This window comes from Tauraco erythrolophus, chromosome 6 (genome assembly GCF_009769465.1).
Source record: "Tauraco erythrolophus isolate bTauEry1 chromosome 6, bTauEry1.pri, whole genome shotgun sequence".
NCBI lineage: Eukaryota > Metazoa > Chordata > Aves > Musophagiformes > Musophagidae > Tauraco > Tauraco erythrolophus.
This window is the reverse complement of record NC_141470.1, coordinates 54,337,246-54,355,666: the sequence shown is the minus strand read 5'-3', so window position 1 is coordinate 54,355,666 and position 18,421 is coordinate 54,337,246. Positions and strand designations below refer to the sequence as shown.

The 18,421-nt window shown below is 38.5% G+C and overlaps 1 protein-coding gene across 2 annotated transcripts in view; it reads left to right on the top strand.

Moving 5' to 3' along the window:
• NRDE2 (NRDE-2, necessary for RNA interference, domain containing) overlaps positions 1-18,421 on the top strand; it is a 39,569-nt gene that overhangs the window by 16,860 nt on the left and 4,288 nt on the right. For both annotated transcript variants that reach the window (XM_086613956.1, XM_086613957.1), the window contains exons 5-12: positions 648-1,110; positions 1,306-1,708; positions 5,388-5,521; positions 7,562-7,682; positions 9,704-9,882; positions 11,129-11,515; positions 12,558-13,486; positions 15,742-15,880. In XM_086613956.1, the coding sequence (XP_086470082.1) occupies positions 648-1,110; positions 1,306-1,708; positions 5,388-5,521; positions 7,562-7,682; positions 9,704-9,882; positions 11,129-11,515; positions 12,558-13,486; positions 15,742-15,880 (2,755 nt within the window). The remainder of the gene's footprint in view (positions 1-647; positions 1,111-1,305; positions 1,709-5,387; positions 5,522-7,561; positions 7,683-9,703; positions 9,883-11,128; positions 11,516-12,557; positions 13,487-15,741; positions 15,881-18,421) is intronic.

The following is an 18,421-nucleotide window of genomic DNA, read 5'->3' as shown; positions in this document are numbered from 1 at the left end:
CAACCCGTTCCAATTTCTGCCACCTTTGGATTCTCAGCTATTGAGATGAAAAGTGTTATTTTAACATTGCACGTCACTATGTCTGCCATTGAAATGACATTCTTGGTAATATTTTAAGATGATGTTTTCCTTTCTTAATCCATAGGATTATTGTGGCTTTTATGAACCTGGTCTCTCTTCTCCCCCTGCTCCTCCATGTCTGCTTCTTGGCATATAAAATGTATAGAGGCTTAGGGATACAGAAAGATACTACCAGACTGAACACTCGTTTCTGATTTTTCAGTTTAAAATAATCTAATCTAAATAGTCTTAAATAATGCCATCTGTTGTTCTTTCTCCAAGTTTGTCTAGATGGCTTAAAATGATAGGAAGAAAAAGTAATTTTTCTTCTGCTGAGTATGAAAGATACTGTTGAACTCAGAGGAAGCTTAATATGATAATAAAAGTTGCGATGGCACTGAAAAAATTTATGAATTGAAGTCTTAATTAAGGAGAAAGTTATCAAGTTCTTACACTTTTGAAGGTCTGTGCATACATTATTTGGGTCAATTTGAATTAAAGTACTTCTTCCATGCTTTGTTTCAAAAAGGAGGAATCTTTTCTAACGTGTATTTTAGATGATGTTTAATTGTATTTTTTTTTCTAAGATATAAAAGGAGAGGAGAGTCCTGTCTTGGCATAGATGCAAAGAAACAGTGTATAATTTGGGACAGTTCTGCATCAAAAGGGAAGCAATTACAGAGGCGACCTGAGCGTTACTTCACAAAGAACAATGTGAAGATGCTGAACACAGATGGGATTCCTGTTTGCAAGAAAAGTTCTCCATCTGACTCAACTGCTTTTATACCAGTTTTCCAAATGGAAACTGATGATCCTTCTGACACAACGGAGGTAAATCCTCTTGGGATTTATGATCCATCAACTACAGTATGGCTACAAGGAAAAGGGTGCAAAGGTGCAGATCATGAGTCTGTAAATACGCAGCAAACAATTCAAGAACCTGGGATAAACATTAACTCTGTTCTAATAACAAAAGTGGAAGAACATAACAAGAAAGTCAGAGAAAACCCAAGAGATGTTAATGCTTGGATGGAATTTGTTTCTTTTCAGGTATGTGTTCTGACAGACCTGGTTGCTTGTTATTAATTCTATGAACATTATCTTGTCATTTCCTTTGTTTAGGACTATGTGTCTTCTATTGGTAAAGAAAGAGATCTTAGTTCATCTTCACAAATGTCCGCATTCTTCTCATGATTTTAGTGATGATTCTTCCTAATGTTGTCATGATTCTTCTTTTCTTTTAAGGATGAATTAATGAGAGGACCTAGCCCTTATGCCAGTAAGGGAGAGCAGGAAGTAAGAAGAAAATCGCTGAAGTTAATCTTAGAAAAGAAACTGGCTATTTTAGAGAGGGCGATTGAAAGCAATCCAAGTAATGTTGATCTGAAACTCGCCAGGCTGAAGCTTTGTGCAGAGTTCTGGGAACCACCAGCTTTGATCAAAGAATGGCAGAAGCTAATTTTCTTACATCCCAATAATCCAGAGCTGTGGAAGAAATATCTCCTGTTCTGTCAAAGTCAGTTCACTACCTTTTCTGTTTCAAAAATCAATAGTCTCTATGGAAAATGTTTAACTACATTGGCAGCTGTGCAGGATGGTAGCATGGTGTCACATCCTCTACTGCCTGGTACAGAAGAAGCTATGCTAGGTAAGGTTCTTTCTGTTTCCTGTTATGGTCAGAATGGTCTTCATAGGAGTTGTCTACATTCTCTATAAGAATAGTCTTTCCTATGTATTACAGGAAATTTTAATTTTCTTCAAAATGCCTGATTTCTCAGCTGAGAATTAAAGCAGATATTCCAACCAAATATGGATATAGCAGATGCTTTTCTTCCCCAGGAGAGTTTGTGATATAACATTCAGTAAAGTCTAATGTTCTGAGTGGTTTACAGTACAAATGTCAAGGCTGGAGAATTGCAGCCAACAGCCAAGAGATGTGCTTTTATCTTTGAAAAATGTTTATTAAAAAAAAAAAAAAAAAGATTGGCTGGTGAAAGAAACAATTATCTGTTGTTCAAAAGCTTTCCAGTTAATTACTTTAATCCAGAAAAGAGAAGGCACATGGGAAGTCTGATGTGACATTTTCTTGAGCATCTCGGTTCGTAAAAGGACAATTTTAAACTGTAATACCATGTGATCATGGCTTTTGGATTTATTGTATGCATATATCTACCACTTATAATTTATTATATAATTATCCCTGGAAGGAAAATTTGTCAGATGATTAGGATGCTGGACTGGATCCAGGGAAGAAACAAGTTCATGCTCAGTTCTGGCATGGGCTGTAAATTTATTTGGAGCTAAATGACTTTAACCTATCCCATTTGAATTTTGCTTCTCTACCTCGGAGGGTTGTTGTAATTATTAATCTATGAATACACCGAGGAGGGGGAAGTATTAGCGTCACCATGAATATCTTTGGTTTTTTTTTTTTTCCTTTTAAAGTTTGTTTTAAATCTAGAGGAGACTTACTATGAAGCAGTCCATATTTCTTCGTATGTGGCATAGTCCAAGGAACTTCTATTTTTATCCAAGTCCTGTAACTGCTGTTTGAGCAATGATGCTGTCTGTTATGCAGTATCCAGTCTGGACTTAGAGATTGAGATGCTGGATTACAAATGAATTTCAGGAGTTCAGATCTCTTATGGTCTTCAGTTTAATTCATCTTGGATCAAGCACTGGAAAAAGTGCTGTAAAGGAACAGTCCTGTGCTGGCAGGTTGATACTGTACTGCCTGATAGCTTCTAGTTGCTTCTGCTGTCTGATTTCCAACACTTCAGTCACTTTGTGCAGTAACCACAATGAATGGTTCTCAGAACAAATGTTTTATTCAGCATCAATTTTTTCAAACAGGAAAGTTTTTCTTTCATTTTGTTTCCCTGCACAGAACATATTTGACTCATCAAATTCTGTTTGTCAACTGCTATGAGAATTTTTTTTTTAATGGAGTTGCTGTAACTAGTTAACTATATTAGATTGACATTTTTCAAAATACTTGTTTGCTGCAGTGTCTATAGATAAGTTAAAATGAAAATGAAAGAAACTTTGTGTTTCTATTCCACTCTTAATGTCTCATTCTGTATTAAGGCTATAGTCATTTGTTTATGGTTGAGGGTTTTGATTTGTTTGTGTGGATTTTGTTTTGTTTTGGTTTTTTTTGCTTTGAAATTCAAATGATAGGAGTGGAGAAATTTTCAGTGGGAAGGCCTCTTTATCTGAGATTATTATTTTTTTTTTTTTAGTGACTCAAGTATCTAATTCTTGGGCTGAATTTGAACTGATAGTATACTGATTAGGAAGTGTTCGTTAAGATAGATATACAAAGAGTTTCACAAATGAATTAGGAGGTGAGTAGCAGTGTAGATGTATGGTAGGCTTATATCTTCAACATTTGACCTTTGCTAATGAGTGTAAGAGCTAATTTTAAATTGTGGTGGATTGTGCCATCTAGTGTTCAATTCAGTACACAGTAGTATCTGCTTGGAAATAAGTGGGTGCTTTTTTAAAACATGAAATTTAAGAAAGCAGCTAAAAATTGATTTAAAATTATAGATCAGTTTTTACGTAAATTTTGAGATAGCAATTTGTAATATCTTAAATTTACTAGGATCTGTTAATGTAAAGCAAATGAAGGTAAGTATTTTGAAATTTTACTGTGGAAAGGGAGTCCTATTTTTCAAATTATACCTACTGATTGGGGAGAAACATCCTTATCTTTTAGGTTAGTTCAGCTGCAGAAGTGTCTTAGCATCATGGACTGAATTAAGTATGTATTATTACTGTTTTCAGTTTTTACCACAAAGAAAATGCTGAATTTTGCATTTCTTCAAATATAGGTGGGTGTTTTTTTTATCATGCGGAAAATCTTATGCTCTAATTTAATTTTATCTCCAGCTTGGCAGCAAGTCCTGATGAGATATTCTCCACATTCTGACTATTTAATCAAAGTTTATCTGTTTGAAGCTGAGAAACTAGGAAAGGACAACTTTTCCAGTGTCAGTTGGATACTGAAATTGATGGAGAAAGTGCCTAAATTGGTTAAAATACTTTGGAAGATTCTATTATATACTTAAACATACTTTTTGTTGTTTGACTATCTTCAGAAATCTCAGAGTCTTTGTTATCGGAAACAACCATTGACTTCACAGGAAAATCAAATGAAATGCCTAGCTTGTATGTTTTAGCTGAATTCAAATTTTTATGTGCATACATCTGATGTAAATCTGAATACTAGTAAAAGGAGTAAATCATTGGCCACTTCTTAATATTAAAAAATAAGACAATCATTATAAGCAATTGATGTTAACCTGTGTTGTTACATGTGTGTATGTAGACACTTAAATATTTTGATTGTTTAAAACCCTCCAAAGCCAATGCATTTAGCGAAAAAAGAATAGTTTTTGAAGAATTGTTTTCAAGACTGTCAGTGAATTGTTTAGTTATTGATTTATGGGCTTGGTTTTTTTTTTTTTTGCAAGCCAATTAAGATTATGATTTAAAGCAATTTGTTTTTTGAAAAGCCACTGTTTTGTTAAGACTTGAGTGTAATTTGGAGTGATGGAATATCTCTGAATATCTTGAACTGCCTAGTAATAGAGGTGTTTATAATGCCTATTAGTTTCACCAGCTCTTTCATTTAAGACTCTCATTGTGAATCTGTGAATAGAAAAACTGGGACTTCACTTCTCTTTTTATGCTGAGACTTGAGGTCAGTGTGTAGTACGATATGGCAGTCATTACAGAAATAATTTGTTGAAGAACAAGGGGTAGGACTCTTCTCTACAAACAAGCAGTAATCCTTTGGCCAAAAGACCAGACGTCTCTTGACTGTTCTTATGTAAAGGAGAAGAAAATGGGAATGACAATTGGAATTAAAATGGCATATTACCAAATATTACCAATGTAACTATCTCATGCGGAAGTTAGGCAAGAAGAATTTTTGTTGTAATTACTTAACTGTGTAAGTTATAATCATGCCCAGCATCTTCAGAGGTCTATGACCCACTCTGACAGATGTTGGATAAACTAAAGTTGGGACCATTGTGTATAACTTTTTTTCATCAGCAAGGACAGTGCATGTGTAGCATGAATGAAAAGTCATCTGTTTGGTGCGTTTCAAGTGAGCGGTCTTAAAGTTAATTGATCTATAACAATGTTGACATGCGTTTGTGCTAGTTACTCCCTATGTTTCGAATTTCAGTACTGTTCCAAAATAATTATGCTCTATGGCACTGCATGTATGTCCTTGTATATTTGTGAGCTGAAATGAAATACTTCACAACAAAGTTTATCTGAAATCTTAAAATTTTATCTTCTTTACTTTACAGCTATATTTATTCAGCAGTGCCACTTTCTGAGACAGGCTGGCCATTCTGAGAAAGCGGTGTCTTTGTTTCAGGCTCTGATTGACTTCACCTTCTTTAAACCTGACAGTGTGAAAGATCTACCAACAAGGGGCCAGGTAGCAATTTCCATGTAGATGCATGTGTGTCCTCATGTGTTACAGAGAATGCTGTAGCAGAAAAACTTTGATGAATTTTTAAGGGCATAGGGAAATACTTTGAATCACAGCTTACTTTGCAGTTCTTCAAGGTGATGCTTGCATTGGAAAAATGCTTGTGGGTCCTCTGGAACTGCATGCCAAATGACTGCTTCTACTGTATATAATAGAAGTGTGATGATAACCAGTCATCTCATATCTGCTTTTTTGCTAATTAAAGATGGGAAAAAAATCAGCTGGCTGACCAAAGTCTGTGTCTAGTTAGCACTTCCTCTGCTTCTTTTCCCTAAAACTACTGTTGTTTTGTTACTGTTGATGGAGAAATCTGATAGGACCTATAATCTTCTTCTGTTCTAGACAGTTCTTGCAAACGTTCTCTGTTATCACAGAGGTTATTACAGTAGGTTCTCTGTTATCTGTTGTTTTCAGTAATTCTTTGATGGCTCCATGAGGAGCATCTTCATGCTTTAAAGTACCTTTTACTTGACCCGTGAGATTCCATTCAGCTTATCCTGCTAAAGTACTGAATCACTTTTTCATGATTGAAAATCATGAATGTTGGACATGTTCCCCTAATAATAATCACTAAGTTAATGTTCAGAGAGGACTGTTGCCAGTGTAGCATCATCCCACTGAATTGTCAGGAGTGGCTTATTTTTTAATGAGTGGTAGGGAGGGCCACCATTTAAGCAACTGGGCTACCACAGAGGAGAGAAACTGAATTTCTTTCTACTACCTCCTCTTCTTCCCCAGCAACCCCTACTAAGACTCCATTTTTTTGCTCTCTAAATTAATGTTGTTGCCCACCAGTGGAACAATCGTGTCATTTAAATAATAGTGATGTCCACTTAAAGAGCCAAAAGTTTAGAGTTCATTCATAATTATCATGCAGGATGAGAGATTTGGTATAGTTACACAGATAAAGCTTGAGTTATACTTAATCTTGCAGTTTTTTTAAATTATTTTATCTGTAGTATTTAAAAACTCTTTAGAAAGCAGGATGGAAAGGAACCTGAATTTAAAAGGGCAATGTTTAGATTGGAATGTGCAGTTCTTGAAAATAGGAAAATGCCAGGTTTACAGCTGATCGCACATTCTGCCTTCTCACAGAAGCGTTATGACTCAATCTGAATTACTTGTTTCCGTACTGTTTTCACAGTTCACTTTCTCACTTGGAGCAAGGAATAAATCCCTGAGCAGCAGAATTAGATTTTGCAGTTGCTGTAAGCCCTGCATTTTCTGATATGTTGATGCTTGATTTTTCTGAGAGTAAATTTTATTGTTAATATTTGTATTAACAGTCGCATCTCAATGTCCAAGCCAAGGTTCGGTACACAGCAGAAGCATACAATAGGAGAGAGATGGTCATTAGAGCTAAGTATACCCAAAGCAGGGGAGGAATTGATGAATCTAAATTTGGCAGATCACGTACAGGCAGTGACAAAGTCAGAGCTAGAACCCTGGACTTGTGATTCACTGGAAGGTGCCCTGAAATTGTTGACCACCCTGAAACCTGAGAGATGAAAGGCCTTACTGATTTTGCCTCTTGTCCTCAGTCCAGTCATATTTAGGTCCAACTCTAACATTTTCATTTAACTATAGGTGTGTGATTGCCTGAATTATCATTCCATTAGCCAAATTCTTCATAGTTCCATGGAAGATGGGGAGGAGGGGAGGTTTGGTTTATGAAAGCCACATCTCGATCTGTGTAGGACATTTGGCACAAAAGTATTTTGCTTTGTTTAAAGCCTAATACCTTTTAAAAACAATCTTTATGTTCATTAGAAGGGATGATGAGAGTCCTGCTGTGCCACAGGCATAATTGAAGTACTCAGTTGTTTCTGCTGATTTTTAAGCAGCATTTAACAAAGTCTTTAGCTACAGAAGTTGCACCTGGATAGGTTTTCCAGACCTTACAGTCACTTAAGTTGAGCCAGATAGTGTCTGTACAACATGAAAAATTATTTTTCTGTATGCTTTGTTTTGGTTCCCCCACAACAGGTGGAATTCTTTGAACCCTTTTGGGATAGTGGAGAACCTCGAATTGGAGAAAAAGGAGCAAGAGGCTGGAAAGCGTGGATGCACCAACAAGAAAAGGGTGGCTGGATTGCTCTTAAGCCTGGTATGCCTATGTCAATATGTGTAGTTGTATGTCCATGTGTTCTTCTAAACATTTTGGTTAGAATGATACAAGCTGTGTCTTCTCATGTTTCTACATACTAGTTTTTAAAAATACTAACCAAGATTAAGATAAACTGTATCACATTTCACAGGGAAAAGTATGTGTTGAATGTTCTATGTATGATACTGTTTATGGAATATTGTTGTCTTTCCTAGGGATGAGAATTGAGGGAGAGAATGGCATATCCTCCACTTGGTGCTGAAAAGGCTAAAGGTGCGAGTACTTGGTTGAGACTCACGCCTATATAAAGTGGAAGGAAGCTACTTCCCTTAAGACCTTTTCATCATATTGGTAGACCAGATGGAATTATCATATTAGATGATAGTTGCCTCAAGGATTCCTAGCGTAATGATTCTATTTCTAGAATCAGATTTCAGTTTCTTGTAGCAAATAATATGGTAGAAGTAGGAGGAAAACATTTCCTTACTCTTTGTGACACAGAAAATGAAGGAATTGCATCTTCATGTGGCTGGAGTGCTTCTGGGTGAGCAGGGATGCAGAAACTGCCTCCCTGCTGCATAGTCCTACCTTGTCTTCTGGTCTGCAGTGCTTCCCTTAATGCCAAGGGCTGTTTCTCAAATAGATACATCTTGATGGCAAGCAGGGGGCTGGAATGTGTCTGACCAAAGATGATCTGTCTCTGCTTTTGCTGCTCCTGATGCTGTAGCAACTCTAATGAGGCTGTTTGGCTCTGCTTTTAGTAAACAAAGGAATCAAAAAATGATACTGCGTTTCTGTTGTCCCTGGATTAAGATGGAATTTTCTTACTCCTTAACTGAAGTCAGCAGTTCCACTGCTGATGGCTTTAGACACTTTGCCCACGAATTGAGAAGACTCAGTATAGAGAAGAGGACCACTGCCAGTCTTGGGCAGGTCCAGCATATATTAGTGCTTTTTGCCATTCGTGTCAAGCCCAAAAGTTCAGATGTAGTCTATAATTGGGTATAATCTCTAAAACTGTCCGTTTTTTTCAAACTTTGATTAGATCGTGGAAATGCTGTCATTTTTCATTGAGTTGCTGACTAAAGGAGAGGTTATGGATCACAGAAAATATATAGAGAGTAAAAATCTTGCCACCACTTGTCCGTTTTACCTGAAATTTAAGAATTGGGAGTGGGAGTGTTTAATCTAGTTAATGGCAAATGTCAGGAACAAGAACTTCAAGGTGGCATAGAAATGACGTGATTTTTGTAGCAAAAAAATAGTGCAAGTAACCATAAATTTTGAGGACTTTTTTCCCTCAACGACGAGAAAGAAAAAAAGGTATTTGAAAAAGCTTTTCCTTAGCCTCAGCACAGAATTAATATATTGCTCTAACAGGAAAAATATGCTAATTGTGTCCAGCAGTCCAGAAGGATCATCATAAAAGTGGGATGTGGTTAAGCACTACCTTTTTGCATGTGTTTAACTACCTTGGTTGTTTCAATTGCGCATTAGTTTGAAATGTTGAAAATACCAAGTATTTTAAAACAACATTGCCAAGCTAGGTTTGCAATGTTTAACGTTACAGTACTACTTTTTACTTACAGTGGTTTTCTCAAAATGATTTATGCATATGAGTGTTCATAGAGCACGTTTCAGATTGTATGCTCAGGTATGAAGCGAAGAACCTAAGTTACACAAAAAGATGATTCACTCTTGGCTGTTTCTTGCAAACTGCTGTTGATAAGTGGTCCACAGCCTGTCAGCATTTTATTTCTCCTCTTTGAGAGAGCTTTAGTGTTGACACTGATTCACTGGTTCAAAAAGTTAGGAAACTTCCTACTCTCACAGATTTGGTGTCAAAACCCAGAATTGTGACATGGAAATTTTCATCTCTGTCTTGTGTCCGTTTTATTAACACTGTATTTGTTTACATTTTGAAGTACTTAAATTGTATATCAAGTCTGGTCTTTGGATTTGGTGGATTAATTTTTCTTTAATAATTTTTTGTGTGTGTGTATGTCTTGATTTGGTTTAAGATGATGATGACGATGAAGAGGAGATAGATGAAGATCAAGAAATAAAGGATAAAACTCTCCCCAAGTCGCATATTTGGTTGGATATTGAATATTCTCGTGAAGCAAGGCATTGGTTACCTTGGAGGCCAGACAAAACCAAAAAGGAAGCTGAAGAAGATTGTGAAGATCCAGAAAGACAGGTCACTGTGATATAGTAAAACAAGAGGAGATGATAAGACAAATTATTGTTTCATAGAATGGTTAGGGTTGGAAGGGACTTCAAAGATCATCTAGTTCCAACCCCCCTGCCATGGGCAGGGAAATCCTCCACTACACCAGGTTGCCCAAAGCCTCATCCAACCTGGCCTTGAACGCTTCCAGGGATGGGGCATCTACAACTTCTCTGGGCAACCTGTTCCACTGCCTTACCACCCTCTGAGTGAAAAATTTCTTCCTTAGATCTAATCTAAATCTACCTCTTTCAATTTAAAGCCATTGCCCCTTGTCCTGTCACTATATGCCCTTGTAAAAAGTCCCTCTCCAGCTTTCCTGTAGGCCCCCTTTAGGTACTGGAAGGCTGCAATAAGATCACCCCGGAGCCTTCTCTTCTCCAGGCTGAAGAGCCCCAACTCTCTCAGCCTGCCTTCATAGGAGAGGTGCTCCAGCCCTCGGATCATCTTCATGGCCCTCCTCTGGACCTGCTCCAGCAGCTCCATGTCCTTCTTGTGTTGGGGACTCCAGAGCTGAACACAGTATTCCAGGTGGGGTCTCACGAGAGCTGAGTAGAAGGGCAGAATCACCTCCCTCGGTTTCATTTGACTTCATTGCCAATGGATATTTTAGAGGAGTAATCCTTTCTTCATTTGGAAAAAATAATTTTGTTTGGAATTCAAAATTTATCTGAGGTTTCTTGCTGAGACTGCTGAATCATGGTAAACTTTGGAAAGGGCTGTAGGCAAACAGTCGGTCTTTGCTGTACCACGTTTTCTTTCATCTGTATGTGGAAACATCACAGAAATCCGTATTTAAGACGATACATGCATTAAATAAACGAAGGTTTTGTTACCTTTAAGTCAGATAGTTGGATATTTTTTTTTTCTTTCTTGGGAGATAGGTCAAGTTATGCATTGATTTTCAAACAAAAATGTGTTAAACGGCCTAAGCAATAGTATCTTTCAGACCTTCATTGTGTAAGTTTCCTTACACAATGTGAAGGTCTCTGATAAGTGCAAAGAAATCTCTTGATAGCAAATTTACAGTCTGACTGGAAGAACACATCTCTCGTTTAACTTGTCTAGTTTTAATTTGAATGACATTCTATTACCATTTAATAGTAATTATAAATATTGACTTGAAAAGATTTTTTTAATTACATAAATTGCAGGTTTGCAGATTTTATTTGATTGCAGAAATTAACTGAGTTTGGTTTAATTTGGATTTTTTTAGGTATTATTTGATGATCTTGGACCATCTTTAATCCGGCTTTCTAATCCAGATCTTCAACGTCAACTACTATACTCATTTTTGCAATTCCTCGGAGTTCCATGTACAAGTAAACTCTTTCCTTCCAACCTCTATATTGCCATGGATGAAAATAATATCTTTGACAGTGTGCTTTCTGATGAAAAGCCACTGACTTCTGTTCATTTTCCACTTTCTGGATTCAACAGTATTGGTCATATGGACACGATGCTACGAGGGAGACATCACGTAGGCCACTATAAAGAAGGAGAGGAGTTCCTACATAATGTTTTTCATGTTCTATTCCTGCTGTTTTCAGGAAAGGAAAAATCTAACCTGTCCATTTCTTGGTTGCAGTATGAAATATCTAAGGTAATGAAGAATCTGCATATAATCACTTTCTTGATGTGTGGCTTTCTTGTGCATTAATGTTTATGTTGAATTAAAATAAATATTGTTGAAAATTAAGTCTTGAAGGACTAAGTATTCAAATTGGGAAATGCCAGTTAAGATTGCGCCAGAAAAAAAAACCTCAAACCCTTTCCTTCAGGACATGTTACACAGTGGCATACATGTAACAAAATATATTTTGCAGTCCTGGATAAATGTTATTATATGGTAAGTTGTATGGTAGACAGAAACAAATGCAAGTGATTTTTTAGAAGGCAAAGTGAGTCAGCCAAGTACTTCTAAGAAACTATTGTACAGGGTGCATAATCCCCAATACCATGATATGAGCTCCTTATCAAGAAACTTAATACTTCCTGTGCAGGTTACATTTGTAGTGTTATTGAAGGAAATAAAGCCTTATCACTTGAATATGGATTTACTTAAGTAAAGCAGCTCTAATAGATGCCCACAGAAGGATGAGGGTCCAGGTTGTTTTCCTAACACTTCAGAAAATTTAATATTGTGTTTCCATATGGAGAAGTTACCTGTCTCTTACCCAAGCAGTGCCTGAACACAAGATCTCCTGTAATCTTCCCATCCAATCTCCACATTTGTCTGTCAGCACAGTAGCTGTGAAAAGCTACTTGGAGGTTTAATTGTGCTAGTCATAAGCTGCATCTGGCCAGACAGGATCGTTTATTTTCCTTTTCTCAACCATTACTGATTAGCAACTATTTATTCGAACAGTTGGCCTTTTAGACGAGTGAAATTTGATATTACTTGATGGCAGCGGCAAGAGTAAGAGTGAGAAGACTTTGTAATTCGGCTGTGTTGGAGGGAGCTGACAAGAGGCAGTTGTGACAACTTACAGTACTGGGTAGCGATAGATCTGACTGGTGTTGAAATTTGGAACAATATGAAAACAAACACAGTAATAAAATTAAAAAATGCTGTGAGGTGTTTTTTTTGGTTTGTTTCTTCTCCCATCCCTCTCAAAATTTCTTCTGTTTATTCTCCCCTGCAGGTAGTTCAGTGTCTCCAAACAAAAAAGAAGAAGAAGCTGAAAGCACAAGGGAGGAAGAGTAAAAAGTTGGCCAAGAGTCTCCTTAAAGCACCTGACAACCGAAACCACCTTTCTCTCTGGAAACTTTATGCCTACCTAGAATGGCTGCTTGGTAACATCGATGATGCCAGGAAGGTATTTGACACAGCTCTTTGTGCGGCAGGGACAGGAGGACTGAAGAGTCCCCAGATCTGCAGCCTCAGTCTGCTTTATGCCCAGCTGGAAGTGGAACTACTAGAAAGTCTGGAAGGCGCTGTTATGTCACGTGCTGTTCATATATTGACCAAATTGGCTGAGAGTGGACCATATGTACCCTATAGTGGACCAGTGTTATCTGTGAATGTCTTGAAAGCTCGTAAAATATATGAGCATGCACTGCAAGACTGTTTAAATAAAACACCAGTTTCTGATCAGGATCAGATCAGTGATGCTAATCAGCTGGTTAACTTGGTTGGTTGTTACGCGCTGTTCCAGTATTTGACTGTTGGGATTGATGCTGCAGTATTAATCTATGCACAGACTTCGGAAAAACTTGAAGCTCCTGGTCCAGAGAAATGTGAAAATACTGGAGAGAATTTTGGCATTCAAAATCTTCCCACTGCTCTTGAAGCTGTCACACTGCTGCATACAAATTTACTCAGATTCCACATGAAAATTAGTGTTTATCCTTTGAATCCTCTGCGAGAGGCACTAACGGAGGCTCTGAAACGGTATCCTAGCAACCAGTCTCTTTGGAGGTCATATATCCACATCCAAAGGAAGTCTCACAGCGCAAGCAAAGCACGAAGATTTTTTGATGGTGTCACAAGGTCTACTAACTCTTTAGAGCCATGGCTGTTTGCAATCCAAGCAGAGCAGATGAGAAAAAAACTCATTGAGAATGTCCAGAGGTAATGGCTTGCAGCTCCTCACGATTATGCTTTTTTTGTTCTGTCTGCTCACTTAAGAGGAGAGGAAATGCTGTCATAGTTCTCCCTTGCAGGTGAGGAAGCTGTAGCTAGGGAAGCTTATTAGTTCAAGGCTGAACAGTGAGTCGGTGGCAGAATCCTGAGTGAATTAAAGGCCTAGATGATAGTCTCACTTCTTTTCTACTGGATCAGATTATGTGTTGCTTTGTGTTTGATTACTTGCTGATGACCACAAGATGGTATACATTTCTTTTTAAGTAATTTTTAAATAACTAAGAGCCTGCTTAAATGGCCAAGGTAGGCACTGTGAGATTAAACTGCTGCAGTTTAATACTACAGCAATAAGGAGCGTAAGAGCTACGCTGCAGTTTCTGGCTGAGCTTGCTGCCTTACTTTACTCCTGGATCACAGAATACAGTTGGGCAGATCTGTTTCTATAGCAAATTTAGTTTTCATATGAGGCTGTTGCTAGGTAGAAGAGGCTGGAAATTTCCTGAATTCACAGTGTGGTTTGTGCTCAGATGTTTTGCTCCTGGGAAAGGAGGAAAAGATAGGAAATGTGAGGAACAGAGGTATGTGTTCATTCTTAAAGCTTAGTCTCTAACTGTTGTCTACCCGTTGCTTGGAGCTACATATCCATTGCTGCCTACATATCTCTAGTAACATTGGCAGCTTTATTCTTTGTGTCTGTACATAGCAACAGAGATTTCTAGGAAAATGTTATCTGGAAGCTTTACATAGCTGTAAGCTTATAATATTCACACCTGATGAAATTACGGAATTATCAGTATACTTTAAAATGACTGTGTGCCCACTGCTTTGATTGCCACAGTCTGGCAACAGGCATGCATACGTGATAGTGACATTCCTGAGCTGTCAGTGTATGTCGTCCTAAACTCTAATAAGAATTCAACAGCCACCAAATGTAAAGGAGGATTGTAATTTGATTTACTGTTAATTACAGACTGTCAGTGTGATAGGTTTGCATTATTGTTACTGGAAACCGATGTTAAAATTCCAGAATGATGATATTCTCTGTGACATCTAGTTCCTTTCCAGATTGTTCTCTGCTAGCATAGCCTTTCCTATAGGTTATATTTGTATAGGGGCAAGTTGGATGCTGCAAGAGCAGAGCTGAACTACTGCAACAGAGAGATAAATGGCCTGTCAGTCATGCATAAAACTAATGTTTTATGATGTTGTGACAAACTAAGAAAATGTCTGTACTATATGTGACTATTTTCTATTCTGTTTTGTACTTCTGCTTGTTTTAGTGCATGGAATTCGTTTAAAGAAATGAACATGAAGGATAATACAGTATCTTATGTAAGTCAGCATGAGCTACAATGCTTGAAATGTCTGACTCCATGCAGAGCAGATTACATAATTTTTCCTCATGGCAAAGGTTAAGATGAGAGGAAACGTGACCTCAAAGACCCTCAAAAAAAGAGGCAAGTTAGGAGTAAGTGTTAAGTGTGAGTGGAACAAGCTGGCAGGCTAGGAGAATGCACACAGACAAAGTGATGTTGCCATGAGTGCTCCAGGCTGTTTCTTCAAGCTCAAGCGTCAAAAATAAGCCAGTTTGTATCAGCTGTAGACAGAAATCAGTGCTTCGGTGAAAAATACGTACCTGCTTTTGTATTATGCCTGAAACTTAGGAGGTTTGAATCTCTGGGTAAAAAGGAAAATTATTATTGTACTCATGGTTGGGAACCAGAGCTGTGACCTAGACCTTGATCCAAGACCAACATGTGGCCTTACAGAGGTGCCAGGGGTAAATTTGAACAAGCTTGTCTGGGCACCAAAAGTTCTTTTGCTGACCTAGACTTGAGTTTGGTTTGAGCTGCTACGCCAGGCTTGGAATGGTAAATAATCTTGAATGAAGACTGAAGATAAGTATTTTAAGATCATATGATAGTGGGTTAGTGTACTCAAAGAGAAATTATCTCGTCCGGTTGGAGAGGGTTAGTCTTCCAACATGCTAAAAGAATATTTGCAAAAATGCATCATTTATCTTCTAACTGATTGTCCTATTTAGAAACATGTTGATTAGATTAGCAAATGCTAAAAATCTGGTTTATAACATTCAGAGTTTGTAGCATGAAACACAAAAATCTGGCTATACACAGTGCTATGTGAACAGAGACAGTACATCGATCTTTACCCTCTCTTACCTGGATGTGGTCCTTTAGCTTGGGTTTAAGGAATTGTGGTTTCTTTTTTCCTCTGTGTTTCAGGGCAGATGTTGGTGAAATACATTCCACTATTCCTGAAACTGGGTTAACAAATCGGATTGTAGCTCTTTTTGAACATGCAGTTCAGAGTGAAAATGGTACCCATTGTCCACTGCTGTGGAGAATGTATTTGAACTTTCTGGTAAGAAGACAGTATCAGTTTTAATACTTTTTTTATCATATTTGGAATTTCTCATGAACACAGCAACAATATTGTATAAAAAAAGGAATACTAAATGCTGCCATACCTATATGATTTGCAAGGTGATGTATTTGAATTGTAGTGCTCCTTATTGCCGGGAATGTTAGGGAAAATGTAATTCACGTGGATTAGAAGGAGTAATAGCTTCTGACTGTGGTTTCAATATAAATGCAGGCAAGTTATTGTGGCTGTCATCTTATATAGATAAAAAATATGTCATAAGATGTCAATAGATGGATTTCACCCAGTCTTACAATATCAAGGTGAGTGGACAAGGGAGCAAAATTTAAGAAAAGAGGAAGCAAATTGTAGAGACTTAGGATTTTATTATTTTTATGTAAGTAAAATCAGCAAAGATGACTTGTGTTTGTGTTTTAGACCTACTTTAGGGTTCTGTAAGGAAATTATAAGGACCGTGATATACAAAATCAAGATCTAAATTTGACTGAAATCACTTCACAGAATCACAGAATGGTTGAGGTTGGAAGGGAGCTCTGGAGATCATCTTGTCCAACTTCACTGTTTAAGCAGGGCCACCTAGAGCCAGTTGTCCCTGACAATGCCTAGATAGCTTTTGAGTATCTCCAAGGATGGAGACTCTGTAACTCTCTGGGCAACTCGTGCTAGTGCTCTGTAACCCTCACAGTAAAAAAGTGTTTCCCGATGTTCAGATGAAGTCCCTTGTGTTTTACTTTGTACTCACTGCCTCTGGTTCTGTCACTGGGCACCACTGAAAAGAGCCCAGCTCCCTCTTCTTTACATCCTTCCTTTGGGTATTGATATACGTTGATAAGATCCCTTTCTGAGCCTTCTCTTCTCCAGGGTAAACAGCCCCTGCTCTCTCAGCCTCTCCTTACAGGAGAGATGCCCTACTCTCTTAGTCATCTTAGAGACCCTTCATTGGACTCTCCAGAATGTGCATGTCTGTCTTTTACTGGAAGCCAACAGCTGGGCATGCTGTGTGACTGTGTGACCGACCACGTGTGGCCTCACCAGTGCTGAATAGAGGGAAAGGATCACCTCCCTCAGCTGGCTGGCAATGCTTGGCCTAACGCAGCCCAGGATACCATTAGCCCTTCTTTCCTGCAAGGGCACATTTCTGGCTCCTGTTCAACTTGGTGTCCAACAGGACCTGCAGGTCCTTTTCTGCCAAGCTGCTTTCCAGCTGGGTGACCCCCAGCATGTACTTGTGCATGGGGTTGTTCTTCCCCAAGGTGTAGGACTGTGCACTTTTCCTTGTTGAACTTTTGAGGTTCCTGTCAGCCTGTTGTGGTCCCTCTGGATGGCAGCACAGCCCTCAGGTGTATCAGCCACTCCTCTGTTTTGTGTCACGTGCAAGCTTGCTGAGAGTATACTCTGCCCTATCAGCCAGATCATTAACGAAGATGTTAAATGAGATTTGACCCAGTATTGACCCCAGGGGTATGCTGCTAATTACTGACGTCCAACTAGACTGTTCCACTGATCACCACTCTTTGGGCCCAGACATTGAGCTAGTTTTCAGTCTACCTCACTGTCTGCTCATCCAGTTGTTACATCAACTCCTTGTCTAGGAGGAGGATCTTTCATGGGAGACAGTGCCCAAAGCCTTACTGAAGCCCAGATAGACAATGTCCACTGCTCTCCCTCTCACCAGGCCAGTCATTTCATCATAGCAGTTTATCAAGTTGGTCAAGCATGACTTTAGTGAATTGATGCTGACTGCTTCTGGTAAGATTCTCTTTTTATTCATGTGCCTGTAAATGATTTATAGAATTAGCTCCTCCATCACCTTCCCAGGGATCAAGGTGAGGCTGATTGATTTGTAGTTTCCTGGGTCTTCCTTCTTGCCCTTCTTGAAGACAGGAGTGACATTTGACTTTCTTCAGTCTTCGGGCACTTCTCCCAATTGCTGTGATCCATTAAAGATTACCAAGAGTGGCCTCACAATGACATCTGCCAGCTCCCTCAGCACTTGTGGGTGCATCTCATTGGGGCTGATGGACTCAGACATGTCCAGTTTCCTTAAGTAGTCCCTTACCTGATCCTCTTCCACTAAGGGTACATCTTCCCTACTCCACATTTTCTCCCTGGTCGCTGGGACTTGGGATTCCCGAAGGCCAGTCTTGCTGCTAAAGACTGAGGCAGAGAAGGCCTTCCATATATCAGCCTTTTCCATGTCTTATGTAACCAGGTCCCATATCTCATTCAGCAATGGGCCCACGTTTTCCCTACCCTTTGATTTGTTACCTACATACTTACAGAAGCTCTTTTTGGTTTTGACATCCCTTGCCAGGTTCAATTGCAATTGGTCTTTAGCTTTCCTAACTTCATCCCTAGAACAACTTCCAGATCTGAATTAGAAAAAATAGTGCATGAACATCTGTATGTTTTTGATCTATCGTGCAATAAGAAACATGGTAAAAAGACTGTTTTATGTGGGCCCCTCAAATATTTTCTTCTCTGTATTTTCTCCGTACTATAAAAGCTTTCCCAGACCAA